Below are 15,254 nucleotides of genomic sequence, written 5' to 3'. Positions count from 1 at the left end.
TAACAATCCATTTTCGGATCACTGTTGAGCACGATTCTCCTAAGAGGGGTTAGGGTTATTTGACACACGTAGAGAATTAAGAAAATTCTCAGGTATGCAGGTTTCCTCACGGTGTTTTTCTTTCACTGTTTGAGAAACATTTTTAATTTCTTAAAGAGTTATAGCTATAACAGGACGTATTTATTCTCGTATTAAAGCTATACTATATGCAATTGTGGTATGGTTTTGGGTCACTTTTCAAAAGTTCCAAGATTAAGGATTTTCATTATATGAGGTTACCTTTGATCGCTAACGGTAATTGGCTAAAGGGGTATGTCCGCGGAAACTTTCACGGGACACTGATCCACATCTAAACAATCCTAACTGACCTTGTAATACATGTCTTAAAGGATCATCCTGATACTAAGGGTCACAATCTATACCACTTTTATTCATAATATGTACGAGTAACCTCATTTTAGGTTTTTAGGACTATTTAATGACGTTTCAAAACCTAATTAGGACTGAATTTTTCTTTTCCTAAATACGCTACAGCTACGCGAATGGTGTCAAAGCCACAATCTTGCCTGAACCAACTATTTATTATAATACTCGTATTATATTCTGTGATCTTGGTTAAAAAACAAAACCTGTAAGGTACGAGCACATATTATACAAGCAGGACCGTGACTTCGTCCACGTGGAAACTTCTGACCCTTCTAACTTCAAAGACGGACTTTTATTCAAAGGTCCCCTTCCCATTTCCCTCACTGAGAGTAAAAAATAGGTAAACATCGTTCTTACACCTCTAAAAGGCAAAATAAATATTTATGCCAAATTTTTAAGTCTTCTAGTGTCAAAAATGTACACCTAGGTACTTATAATAAATCTGTAGAGAGAGGTAAAATAAAATGTTTTGTCTGTCTGTCTGTATCTTCGTTATAGAAACAAAAAGTACTCGACGAAACTTGGTACAATTATTCTTCATACTCTTGGGCAGGGCATATAGTGTACTTTTCATCACGCTACGATCAATTTTTATGGCAGAGAGTATCAGGGTCTTATTATATTTAAGTAATCTTTGTAAACCTGCTTTCTGATGAATAAATAAATTATTATTATTATTATTATTATTATTACTAGGAACAGAGCAGTGAAGGGAAATGTTTGGGAAACGCGAGAAGTTACTCCATTTTTACTGCGATACTAAGGGCTGGATTAAAGAGGTCGTGGCAGACCGCTAGTCTGGTAATAAGATAAATAATATTGTTAACGGTCCCTTTTAAAGATTGAAATAGAGGTTGTTTAAGTATATTTATTTATTTATTTTATATTCTTAGCTCATGCTTCTATAAAAAATGAATAGCGTAGGCAATTATGGATTATGAAGAGGCTTTGGAGGGTAGCATATAGCAAAGTTCTACTAGGATAACTATGAACCTCTGAAACCTGCTACCTCCAGTAGCCACCGTTTATAAAATTATAAAATTCTGTACACCACAGGCTTTGTAATTTAGTAAGGTTTCTGTTATTCGGAATATTATTTGCATAGCTTAAGCAAACGTCAATCAGTTTTGATTCATAATTCCATAAAATCCTTGAAACGGTACCGAATTTACTTTACTGTTTACAAAATTGGTTACAAGAGGCTAACTTGCCGATTGGTTTCTAAGTTATCTAATCTAAATATAGATGTGAAATTAAATGGTAGCCATTTGTCTTAACTTGGGAAGAAAACACACACAGACACTTGTAGGACACTTTTTATTTTCTCTCATTTATTTTAAAACATTTTTTTCAATTATTAAAAATTTAAATAAAAAAAACACTGTTAATATAGAAATATCTGTTTGTCTATACATTTGATAATAAACGCTTTTAGTATATTACTATGAAAGTCAAGTAACATCGATAAAAAAAATAATAAAAAGCTTACAGTATATAATTTTACACATGAGAAAATATCCAGTCTTTGAAAATTTCTAAGAATTCCGAAAATGATAAAAGTAAATGGAGAGGTTCTTACCTGTGTTTACACGTGGATTTTCCATAAAACTTGGCGCGTGTAAGAAAAATTGGATACAAGTATGTATAAACAGACATACCTAACGATATTTTGCGTGAAATACTCGGATATGCGCGTGACGGATTACCATCGTAGATAAAATCAAATATCATCTTCCCTCCGGACCATTTCAACGTATACGCACATATATAAGATATGCTCGTATTATGATGCTCCCTTACAAGTCCCGCATTGGCTGAACATTGCCAAAACATCAGCCTTATTCCCGCAGCCTTCATTTGTTATTAAAATATTGCAGCCCCTTGACGATACAGAGAAAAAATATCACTTGTGTACAGTGTAAGTATATGAGTTTCTCATATTTCCACCTGAGTACGAAATGTTTTTGTTTACGAGTATATTCCAGTGTAAGCATGTCAGGCCTATTTTAATAATTCAAATATCATTCGAAATTTGTCTTTGTACATGAAAAGTCTCGTGTTCAATCAATCAATCAATATATTTATTTGCAGATTTTTTTGCAACCTTTGATACCTATTTATGTATCTAAGGCATAAAATACATGTGTAGATTGTATGTAACCACAATGGAGCAATAATTGTCATGCATATACATATATTCACAAAAGACCTTGAGAATTATTTTTCATACTTTAATATCATACAGATGATGCTTGTTAATCTTAAAACAGTATACAATTTTAAATTCTGAACCGTGTCATTTTACTTCATACATGCGTAATGTCGACTACATTACACATGTATCAAGTAAAATGAAATACTTGATTTCAAAAGTATACAGAAAGAGTTATACAAAAAATAAGTTACAGTGAACAAATAAAGCTCGTTTAAGTGGCAAGCAAAGTTTCAGCTGACAATTTAAAGTTGGTCTGGGGGTAATAGAAGAGGTGAGAAATCTCGGGGGTCAGGGGAGGTCAGGGGAGGCCCTGGACTTTAACGGTATGAGCACTCCCGACATTGATAAAGTTGCATTGAAGCAGAAATAAGTGACTTAACCAAGCGCGGACCAACTTCGGGATAGCCTTTAATATTACATGCAACATCGTATTGTTGTCGGGCGAATGTGTGGGGGGACTCCGGAAGTGACGTTATTTTCACGTAGTAGACAGACAATAAATATGCACAGGTGTAGGGGAAAAGTTTTCATCAAACGAAACTGTGTATTGTTTTTTAGCTGTTCCACAAAATCTAATACATAAAATTCTCTTGTTGCGGTGTTTGTTACCAAACTTGTAGTGTTTGTGTATACTAAATAGATACCTACAATACTACATACACTATCTCATGTACATTGGTAGTGGGGGCAATGAGTCAGTCTGTCACAGGCGTTCAACTTGAGTGGTCGTGCGCGGTTACTTTCCTTACCAGTGGCGAAATGAGCCAGTGTTTAGCTTCTCTTATAGTAAGGACGAGGGTCCTTACAAAAATCCTCCGAAACTGCTGGACCTAGATTAGATTGGGTTGGACTTTTATGAAATTTTGTGTGCATATCGGGTAGGTTAGAGAATCTGCCAACATCCCATTTTCTTACCCCTGAGTAATAAGGATCGACCTCAACAAATTTTAATCCCTAGAAATCTATACTAATACTCGTATTATAAAGACGTAAAGTTTCTGAACCACTAAAAAGCCACGTAGTATCAGCCGCATAGTTCCTGTCCCCATAAAAATACGGGGATAATTTATAGGCTTAATGACACTCACAAATAAAGTGGCTTTCTAGTGGTAAAGGATTTTTCAAAGTTGGTTTAGTAGATCCAGAGATATTCGTAGGTGTGATCGCAGTCAAGAGCATTCTGTGTCAAAAAATGCAAAACTGATATTTTAAAAGCACGTCTGAAACACTGGAGCTTTCTGGAATACGGTGAGTTTTATTAAATCTGAGAAATTTACTGGCTGATATTGCGGCGATGGTAACTCTTAGATATTGCGGCGTATCGTGATACGTGGGCTCCTTCGCTTAGCGATGAACGTTATGAGTAAGATATCGAAGAATTTCAAGTAGTGTTTATACAACCTTATATTACATGGAAAATTTCTTCGAATATAAATGTATTCACTACACATTACTTGTGACGTGATATGTTATATTGATTGAGCCGTGATAGCCCAGTGGATATGACCTCTGCCTCCGATTCCGGAGGACGTAGGTTCAAACCGCATTGGGCCAGCGTGGTGGACTATTTGCCTAACCCCTCTCATTCTGAGAGGAGACTCAAGCTCAGCAGTGAGCCGAATATGGATTGATAATGATGATGATGATGATGTAGCGGAACACAAAGGAAACATTTACTAAAAATCAAAAACATACATACATGTGGAGCCGTAACAAGAATATAAACGATATCGAGACCAGACATCAACATTAAATAAAAAAGGAACGAAGGATCTTTCGATATGAATTAAATGGCAAAAATAGATGTTTACAAAAGAAACGTCTGTTCCGGAAATGGCTAAAAATAAAGATCTTCCTTGTAATAAGATCAAGATACCTAATGAATAGTAAGCACCGGAATATAGACACGAGAAGGAATCTCTCGGGAGGAGTCTACGAAGTTTACAGAGGAACGACAAGACGAATTGCCTCCTGCTCAGATGTGTACCACAGATACCGGCCAGTATCGGTAGAGAAAGTTTTTCTAGAATATTCGCTACTTGAAAAACGCTAACGACGTGTGTTGACAAGTTAACTTTATTTTCGTGATGTTAAAAAGATATAGGTATCTAAAATGTATCTATAAATTACGTTTTTAGTGAAAAAGCTTGAAAAAGCTAGCACTTGACAAACGTGCTTAATTGTAAATGACTAAACGGCATATAGCACAGAATACATATACGAGTAGGTTCAACGAAATCGGAGGTTGTAGCTGATTTTAGCCTACATTTACTGTACTAATAATAGCACGAGTGCAAGTAAACGCACTTGCATAGAAGATACTTACTAGCTAATAAATATATGCTACTTAATGATAAGGCTTGTTCGGACTACTTATGGTTTAGTCGAGTGGAGTAAAATTTAGCTACTAAACGTGTCTGAACACCAAAAATTTTGTCGAGTAGCTTAGTCGAGTCAATCCATTTTACTCTCTTTTAACGGGCGAGTAGCGTCTCCCACTACGCATCACGCTCACTGGTTCGCCGACTAACCAAGCCCGAACCTGGTGAATTAGTCGAGTTCATTAGTTGCTTTTAAAATCATAAAATGACGTTTCACTGGAGCGAAGATACAATTCGTCGTCCATTTTCGTACCCATACAATGTTTTTATTAATCACACAAATTTCCTCATCCATTTCTTCTATTATAGCAAATGTTATTAGCTTAATCACATTATTTACTTTATGCGTTGTAGGTTGTTCATCTTGCAAACCACCACTAACTTGTGAACTGTACTCGAACAAAGTGCGAACGATTTTTGGGCAGTAGCAGATAGTTTAGTACGCTACTCGACTAAAATGCTAAAGTACTCCGAATTAGGCTTTAGGGCGGATTTCAAACTGTTTAGTGCTTTCAATTCTGTAAATAAATGCTTTACAACTTTGTCTAATAAATAAAGTGTAAATAAATCTACTAATACAAGAAATAGAAAATATATAATATAACATCTCTCTAGGTATATCTATCTATCCTTAATTCGTTCATTCGCTAAGGTTTTGATTAATATAGAAATTTCAATAAATCGTATTTATTCTGATTCAAGATTTTGCTTGAACTCGTGTCGTTTTTGAGGATTTTTTTTTTTTGGCAGTATATTGTACCGTGTATTGTACTTTTATATAAAAAAAGTAAAACTTGTTATTTCTGTCTTTTGTGGAGTAAAGTTTATGGAAAATTTATAATCTGTTTATAGGATACAAAAGAATATCATTTCATTCGACGATGGGAAACTGCCATCTGCTCCCGGAGGCATTAAAAATATTAAAATAAGTAATAGCTCTATCAGGCGCGCACCTGCCACTCTTCGATGCGAACCGCCCACCCCGCCTTCAACGCTCAAGTACTTTATGATAAGGGCAGTTTTGTCCCTGTTCCGTCTCGTCGACATTGTAAGCGTAGTTCAGTCCCTTCGGAAATTGCGATGTTCTAACTTCTAATGCTTCTAATGCAAAATGCATGTACTTCTCGCACTAATACTAATGTATAGATACATGAGTATTCACTGAGCTACAAGACTTATAGGAATAATTATTTAGACTAATCATTTTCGAATAATTAGACCTATTTTTGATTTATGTCGACGTTATGCGTTAGTTAATATACAAGACAATACGTATTTTTACGACAACTATGATACATTCATGAACAAAGAAAGATTCAAAGATGAACAAAGTAACCTAAAATACCTAATAGTTAGTGAAAGGCCAAGATTAAGTTATTAGACATTATCTTAATAACTTCAATAATAATATATTATAGGTTTAGGTTAAAGTTACTAATTAGTCACATAAGTAGGACAGATCGTAATCTTATGAAGTACCAAATTGGTAATTTACAACATAAAAAAACTATCATACATGTAAATATTGACACCTATGTCCGATTTATTATACAGCGGAATTTAGAAAAAGAATATTTTTTTATTTATAGGTGTTTTATTTATATGATTTTATTTATTACCAAGTGATCGTTTATCAAGATAGTAGGTGTAACGTTTTTCGAACTACAGAGGACTAAAGACTAAACTTGGACTTGAAAAGTCAGTTACCAACTTCAGTCAACCAGCGTAATTGACACAACCAGGTCACATGTAGCCTACTCGTAGATTCTGAATGCTAATGCATTCAACAAGCGGTTACTACGCCTAAATCTGTATCATCAGAATTGCTTTATTCAAGCAAAACTTTGCTGTCGCACGAATATAGCTTTGGTACACATTCATTCATGTTTATTCACATGGTATAGATTTGAGTGAAATGTTTATTAAATTTCGCTTGAGTTTAACAACTATGGGCCTCATAAGGAAGCTTAGAGTCACACAGTGGGCGATGGAACGAGCTATGCTCGGAGTATCTCTGCGTGATCGAATCAGAAATGAGGAAATCCGCAGAAGAACCAAAGTTATCGACATAGCTCAACGAGTCGCGAGACTGAAGTGGCAAAGGGCGGGGCACATAGTTCAAAGAGCCAATGGACGTTGGGTTCTCAATGTGCTGAAATGGCACCTACTAGAAAATTCAGTGTTGGTCGTCCCCACCAGGTGGACTGATGACATCAATCAGGATACATCTGGCTCAGCCCCTTTAGCCAAGTGGCACGTGGATTCTCTTTCTACGATCGCAAACGCATCGAAAACTAGAAAAATGTATGGTAATGACAGATTATGATCACGCGACCTGTCGATAGCAAACGTCATTCCTCTACATTTTTCTAGTTTTCGAAACGTTTGCGATCGTAGAAAGAGAATCGACGTGCCACTTGGCTACAGGGGCAGGATCATGATGTCCCTACAAAAGGCCTATGTCCTGCAGTGGACGTCCATTGGCTGATATGATGAAAAATAGAGAAGCCTGGTCCCGTAATGGGCTTATAAAAATAGCCTGATGATGATAATAACGTTGCCAATGCATGAATTCAATAGGCGTTAATATATCGTGATAGTAAATTCACGGATGATAGGAGTAATAAATGAGTGCTTTAATTTAACCGCTGGTTCCATGTTTATAACCAGCTATAGTGAAACGGTCAAGCCCGCAGATTACTTCCAATTTGTATACATCCAATTAAGTTGACAGATTGTCATTATTTTAATTTATTGAGGGCAATTAAAATAAAATAATATATGTAATGCGGGTTACACTTGCAATTGTTCAGTTAAAATTACCTGTAGATAGAGATTTTTCTAATGACTATGTTTAAAAATTCGATTAGATACAGTTAAAACCGTCCAATTAAATTGAAGGTCTGTAGCCCGCATAAATTGTACGAAACACGTCAGACAGCTTTTTTCACAAAATTGGCTTTCAGACTGCCATCTATTAATTTTTAACTTTATTGAACGGCCCACGGACGATTTTAAAACTACCTACTAACTAGATCTACCACGCTGCTTCATACTAGATCCTCCAAAACTGTGACAACATTAACTGACAATTTATGAGTAGGTCATTATCATCATTATCAACTCATATTTGGCTCACTGCTGAGCTCGAGTCTCCTCTCAGAATGAAAAGGGTTAGGCCAATAGTCCACCACGCTGACCCAATGCGGTTTGGCAGACTTCACACACGCAGAGAATTAAGAACATTCTCAGGTATGCAGGTTTTCTCACGATGTTTTCCTTCACCGTTAGAGACACGTTATATTAAATTTCTTAAAATGCACACAACTGAAAAGTTGGAGGTGCATGGCCCGGACCGGATTCGAACCCACACCCTCCGGAATCGGAGGCAGAGGTCGTATCCACTGGGCATGTCATATAAGTAGGTACTTTTTTACAAACATTAGTAAAAGAAATTAATGATTTATACACTACTGAATTGCCAGTCTAAAATAACACAGTCTTCGGACACAAACATAAAAAAGAGACTAATAAATACTACAGCGTAAGGCTTTACGTTCAAGATAGGCCACTTACTCAGCTCCATTTTTTCCTCCCCTGTGCAGCATGCCCGCGCGTGCCATTTCACGCCCACGCCCTGGAAAAAAAACATACCATCCATTAACGCAGACACGACCTTTTTCCACATCTTTTCCTGCACTAAATACTACTAAGACAGCATTTATCTTATATTAGACAGACGATACAGCGGATTTAATCGAGCGAACTGCGACTTAATTTTTTCCCGCAGAAAAAAACACAAGTCCAATTGTTTTATTGTGTTGTTGCCACTATTTTTCAAAAGCGTCATCAATATCTAAAATTATTACAAAGCGACGTTGTTTATTACCTAAAACTTAAGACAAATTTTTATCATTGACTAGCCGACGCCCGCGACTTCGTCGGCGCGGAATTTAGTTTTTCACAAATCCCTCGGAAAACCATGGACTTTTTCGGGATAAAAAGTAGCGTATGTGTTAATCCAGAGTATAATCCATTTCCATTCCAATTTTATCCAAATCACTTCAGTAGTAGCGGCGTTAAAGAGTAACAAACATCCAAACATCCATACAAACTTTCGTGTTTATAATATTATTAGGATAGGATTATTGGTTTTCATCCCGTCAGTTTATTGTCCCGAATTGAGACGCACGGAAGTGCGTCATCCAAATAGAGAGAACGAATGAACTTTAATTTACTCTAAGTTCTATAATCTACAGAATTTGGCACCTACTTAGATAACATATCTTTGGTTGGCATAATCGATATCGATACTCATCTGTGATATAGAATATGGTTCCCATTTTTATATTTATGTTTTTATAAGATATGAGATTAACTATTAAAATATACAATATGATGTTATTATTGATATCTTGAGAACTTTCATTGCATACTATCAATTCAAATGTCCGGGCAAAACAATGTTAGTCGAGTTCTCTAGTAGTAGGTATATGCAATACCCTAGTATAAACATATACTACGTAGTTCACATATTATAGGTACGAAGTTTACTAAATGTGTTTGAGTACTTTATCGATATCAGACATTCCGTATTAAAATATCCTCAGGTTGAACGGTTTCAGCATACCGCTGTTGTATAGAATTTTGAAACAGTTCCTGAGAGGTAAATTAAGTTACTTCAACTCGTACTATAGCTCATCTATCCACTTTAGACAATTTCTCTTCTAGATAAAAGCTGCAATTTAGCAGTTTAATCAGCAATCAATTCCGTAGAGCTTGATCGATGGCCCCGAGAGAATATTTCAGTGTCGAAACGTTGCATTTAAGCGACATCTTAACTAAAGGTTATACATTGGAGTTAAACCATGGCGAGCTATTAATTATTTGAATGCTGAAATTTAACCTTATTTCTTATAATAAATCGATTAATTACAGATTTTGACGACGAATATTCTGTTAAAAATTATACATCGATGTTTTTTGTCATCATCGTCGTTCGTCGTTATCAACCCATATTCGGCTCACTGCTGAGCTCGAGTCTCCTCTTAGAATGAGAGGGGTTAGGCCAATAGTCCACCACGCTGGCCCAATGCGGATTGGCAGACTTCTCACAGCTGTGGGAATTAGGAAAATTCTCTGGTATGCAGGTTTCTTCACGATGTTTTCCTTCACCGATTGAGACACGTGATATTTAATTTCACAACTGAAAAGTTGGAGGTGCATGACCTGGACCGGATTCGAACCCCCTCCAGAATCAGAAGCAGAGGTCGATATCCACTGGGCTATACACCGTCATATATTTTCAAAATCATCATTTTATTTTTAAATAATTAGTATTACTTTATATCGATGATTTAGAAGTATGAAAATGTGATTTAATTAATGATAAAATGGATTTTTGTTTAGTAACTATATTTTTTGCTATCTTTTCAAAACAAGCAGTAACAATATAGTAATTATATAATAAGTTTATTGTAACGGTATACAAAAAGTACGTATAATAAGGTAAAAGCTAAAAAAGCTCAGGGAAATGAGTTACTGAGAGCAACATGGTCCCTACATATATCTACGAGCAGATACCTATAACGTTTCGGAGCAAGCAATGCAAAAGCAGCGAGGAATCGAGAAAAATTACCTATTCGTTAAATATAATCTTTATTTAATTTTATAATTTTGATATGCCACGCTCAAATATGTAATACTATATACTTGTAATTTTATTACAAAGTTTTAAGTGTATTAAGTTTGTAAATCGCAGGCATTTTGGCATTGTGTGTTATTGTGTAAAACGCTTGCTATAATTCGCGGAGACACGCAATTTTGCCATTACGCTAGCACTCGCTAACATGTGTCGCGTATAATTGTATTAACTGTTGATTTATGTATCCGCTGATTTAGTTTATATAAGGAAATAGGGTCCTCAATTCGTCGCCACGTAGTCTTCTTATCTCGGTTAATGTTATGAGCCACCAAAAACAGAACTCATACAGCGCTGGAATTCGACAATATGAAGTGTAATAGGTAGGATGTACAGAAAACCACCTATAGCAGAGCACACTATTTAGAAACACGTGCAATAATGACCTTGCCAGCGACCTATTCTGCAGGAATATCCTTCTAAGCGGAACTTATGTCGAACTAAGTTTCATGATTAAACTAAGCATGGTGGAACTGGAATACAATTGACACACACAGATTCAGTACGGGTTGCGGAGAGCTGCTTCACTATGGTCTTGAGCCAGACCGTATTGCAAACCATATTCCACCAATAGACGCCCATCATCTGATAATGATGATGATGATGATGATGATGATGATGATGATGATGATGATGATGATGATGATAATGATTATGATGATGATATAAATGCGTTAAGGAATACACTTCTTTAAATAAAATCACTTAAATCAACAAAATAAATAAAGTAGCACACTAGTAAATTATTATCACAAAAGCAGAATGCATTGAGATAGAGACGGATTTTGTATTACCCAGTTTGACGTTTCATTTGTTGATATTGAAATTTTCTAACAGGGGAGACTGCGAAAGAGATTGCTGAAGAGAGACTGGAATCATAAAGCACCCTTGATTGTTTAATATTCTAATCTCATTTTATGCATCACTGAGAAACCGTTTTACATAATTAGAAGAAAAAAAATCATTTAATTGAGATATCCTTTTCCGATTTTTTATAATATTGAATAGTAGTGCAAGAGACAACACATTATATAGAGGTCTTAATGTATATTTATGCAATGAAAGAGTTTATTAAAATGTTGTGAATTTTACCTGGACGACTGGTCCGGAGGTAGGTAGAGTAGAATGTTATTTTGGATCATTCCAAATATCTGAAACAAACACAAAAAATATTATTAACAAAAGTCTAAACGTACTGTAACGTAGAATTTGCAATAAACACCCTACACTTTTACCATTATTTATTGGTTTGAGATATCTATGGAAATGGATCATAGGTACATTACAGTTAATCAATTCTAATTTCGAAAATCCTTAAGGTACGACTACTCATTCAACATTGCAGTTATGTTCAAGGTGTACGTTGTTTACCTTAATTACGTTCTTTGTTTCATGAAATAATAATTTAAAATAAGCATTTTCATGATAAGCACATTTAAACGGCCCGGTTTTGTAGTATTGCGAACGAATATTTTCTCTACGTTTTTAAGCAACAAACATGGAGAAGACTTGAAATGTTAATTATTGTTAAAACTAAAAAGTATAACATACGTAGCCAATCCAAGTAACTGCGAGTACATTCTAGATACGAGATTGGTATTCGAGTACTTATGAAACAGGATTGGCTCTGGATTTGAAAACTATCGTGTATTTTTAAAATAAAAACTGCAAAGTAAAAAAATTAAAAGGAATTTTCATGATATTTAGGACAAACTGAACATTTATAAAATGTGGTCAGCAGTCATGTTTTGTTTTTAAATATATTTACGTCCTAAAAGTTGTATTAAGTATTTAGCACAACTCAGATAATAATTCAACAGAAATGACAACTATGAACGCAATATAACAGTGAAAACGTTTATCAAAACAACAGAACGTCGCTCACAGATGATTGACAGCGTGAACTTCGACCCGTATCTGCTGACCGAAATAGGTCCCATTTAAATATTTCATCCATTTCACACGGAATATAGAACAACTAGATACGTACAACTAAATTTTTGGACATCAAAATTTTCACCGTAGTATGATTGATTTGCATAGAAATATTTTTTCGCTTACAGGGAGACGCTGAAAATCGTAGTGCTTGGATATCCTTATAAGAGGCCCATGACCAATAGTGGAAGTAAATTGGCTTCTATTGATGGTAATTTAATCCTGTATACAGTAAGACAGTTAATAAAATTACATTGAACATTGAGTATTGACGTAGTAATTTTCAAAGAAATGTTTTTTTTAGTTACAAAGAGTCGCTCAAAATCGTGGTGTTTGGAAATCCCTTTAAAAGTAACAGACCTGTGTCCAGCAGTGGACCATTCGTTTACAGTGATGATGACAATTAGTCCAGTAAGACGTTTTGTTTACATCGAATATTGAGTACGTTCACATATTCCAATTTGCAGCAACTGAGTTCAAGCAAGCTTCATAAAATATTCGTGTTTGAGTCGAACATGCATACTACATTAGACAGTTGCGTGGAGGTGTTAGATAAGTTAAATTTGACAAAATTGTCTTAAGTTACTCTCCGTTCACACGTGGTGAACTCATTTGTAGTATGGGATCAATTTACAGGCGGTCCCTTGGCACAGACGGCCATGTCCCGTTGACCCAAATGCAAGATTGACCGGTTTGCGCATCCCGATATATGCCTAAATATTATATGTATACGATACGAAAAATTTGTTAAGCAAAATATGTACTTTTTATATTTCAAGATTAGATTTTAAGAATAATGACAGAAGACTGTTCTGTATCTGTTTTACTCATTTACTTTAGTAATTATCATAATTTCATAAAAATAATATTATATGTATTTATTACTATTTTTCAAAATGTAAATGTAAACTTTGTAATTCTTTGTAATACCTGGTAAAGTTTATACGTACTTTTGTAGTTGATATCAATAAATTTCCTTCTTCTTCGGTACCTACTGTATAGGTCATACTAGTAGGTACTTATTATTATTATTATCAAGCTTGGTGATATCAGCTATCTCTCTCTCTCTAATGAGATCAGTTTTTTCAAAAAAATTTGGTGCAAAAATTCGCTTGCAAAGCGAATTTTTGCACCAAAAATATTACATTCCCGGAGTTATCAAAGTTTCGCGTTGACCTAAATCGGCAGATAGTTAGGAGTTGTCTAAAACAAGACCACGTAAACGTTTACGAGCCGCTGTGGTACCTCCCACACCTGCGGCTGCAATAAAACACTTTACGGCCTGTGGATCTGTAGGAGGACGAGTCCCCACCGATTTTGATTTTGTAAATAATAAATCATCGGAAAACGACAGTCCATAACACGAACCATTGTTTTGCGGTAACTGATTTTCATTTTATCGATTCTCAAACATCAAATATTCAATATCAAAATATCCTTACCGTACGAATTCGATACCTTGCTCATGTAACACGAATTGGCAGATGCGATGCTACAAATTGAATTCTATCCGAATGCTTGAAAGTCGGTTTAAAATCATACGAGCGATACAGGAGCAAAAATTTGAACAATTTTGTAATATGCTCTCGTGAAATATTCTATGGCGGTCAGTGGGTTACTGCATTTCAACGTGTCCAATCGATACATATGAAGTGGGACTAGGAATGCAGTTAATATATTATAACGGGTGCGAACAAAGCATTCCCGGTGCGCGACCCACTTCCAACAACCTACTTTATTAAAGTTACAGAGGAGCATCCGAACAGAAATAATAGTTCAATAAATATTACTTTGTTATTCTGCGAAAGCTTTTTGTCGTATTGTGCCATCGAGTGAACGTAATGCACCGTTACGATATTGCCATTACGTAACTATCTAAATGATTTTTCTTTTCTGGTAACTATCTAAATGATTGTGATGGAACCAATGAGGAAGTCACTTAGATTTTGGGGAGCTTTAACGAAACGCTACAAAATATAATCAGTATCAGTAGCCTATGTGGTAGGTAATCCAGGATATAATCTAGCTCCGTTCCAAATCTAAAATCGGTTTACTAGTCATTAAAGAGTAACAAAAATCCATACAAATTTTCACGTTTATAATATCACTAGGACTAGGACAAATAAAAGTAGTACAAAAATATGTAGTGATAGTAATTTTAGTCCGATTTCAAATTATCACAGGATTTCCGAATGTGATTGGACGCGCAGATTCGCTCAGAGATGTGATATAAAATCTGTTCAGTAAAGCATTAAATAGATAAGCTCTACAGATCGAAATGATTGAACACACTGATTATAACATAAAAGGAAAGTAAATTGAACGAATCTAATAAAATTTAAACTTCGTAATAGATATATTACACTTACAGCATGATGTAATAGTTAAAAGTGAAATTTATCAATTAGCCATTATAACAATGTTTTGTGAACATTACGTAATAATTGTAAATTGATCGGTAACTTTAAATTATTGTTATTAACACGACCAAAGTTCTTCTACATAGATGTTACTTGTAAATTTCTTATCGTGCATACTTTTCAAAATAGATAATGTTAGTGACCAATATAGACATTTGAACATTGAAAACATTGGA

At 35.1% G+C, this 15,254-nt stretch overlaps 1 protein-coding gene across 2 annotated transcripts in view; it reads right to left on the bottom strand.

The window, feature by feature from the left end:
• LOC112050048 (uncharacterized) overlaps positions 1 to 15,254 on the bottom strand; it is a 220,098-nt gene that overhangs the window by 83,522 nt on the left and 121,322 nt on the right. For both annotated transcript variants that reach the window (XM_024088171.2, XM_024088172.2), the window contains exons 3-4: positions 11,816 to 11,874; positions 8,599 to 8,659 (exon numbers count right to left, since the gene is read on the bottom strand). In XM_024088171.2, coding sequence (XP_023943939.2) covers positions 8,599 to 8,645 — 47 coding nt within the window. In that variant the 5' untranslated portion in view covers positions 8,646 to 8,659; positions 11,816 to 11,874. The remainder of the gene's footprint in view (positions 1 to 8,598; positions 8,660 to 11,815; positions 11,875 to 15,254) is intronic.

The sequence above is a fragment of the Bicyclus anynana genome, chromosome 3 (genome assembly GCF_947172395.1).
Source record: "Bicyclus anynana chromosome 3, ilBicAnyn1.1, whole genome shotgun sequence".
Lineage (NCBI taxonomy): Eukaryota > Metazoa > Arthropoda > Insecta > Lepidoptera > Nymphalidae > Bicyclus > Bicyclus anynana.
The sequence above is the reverse complement of the archived record's forward strand: the minus strand, read 5'-3'. Positions and strand labels throughout refer to the sequence as shown.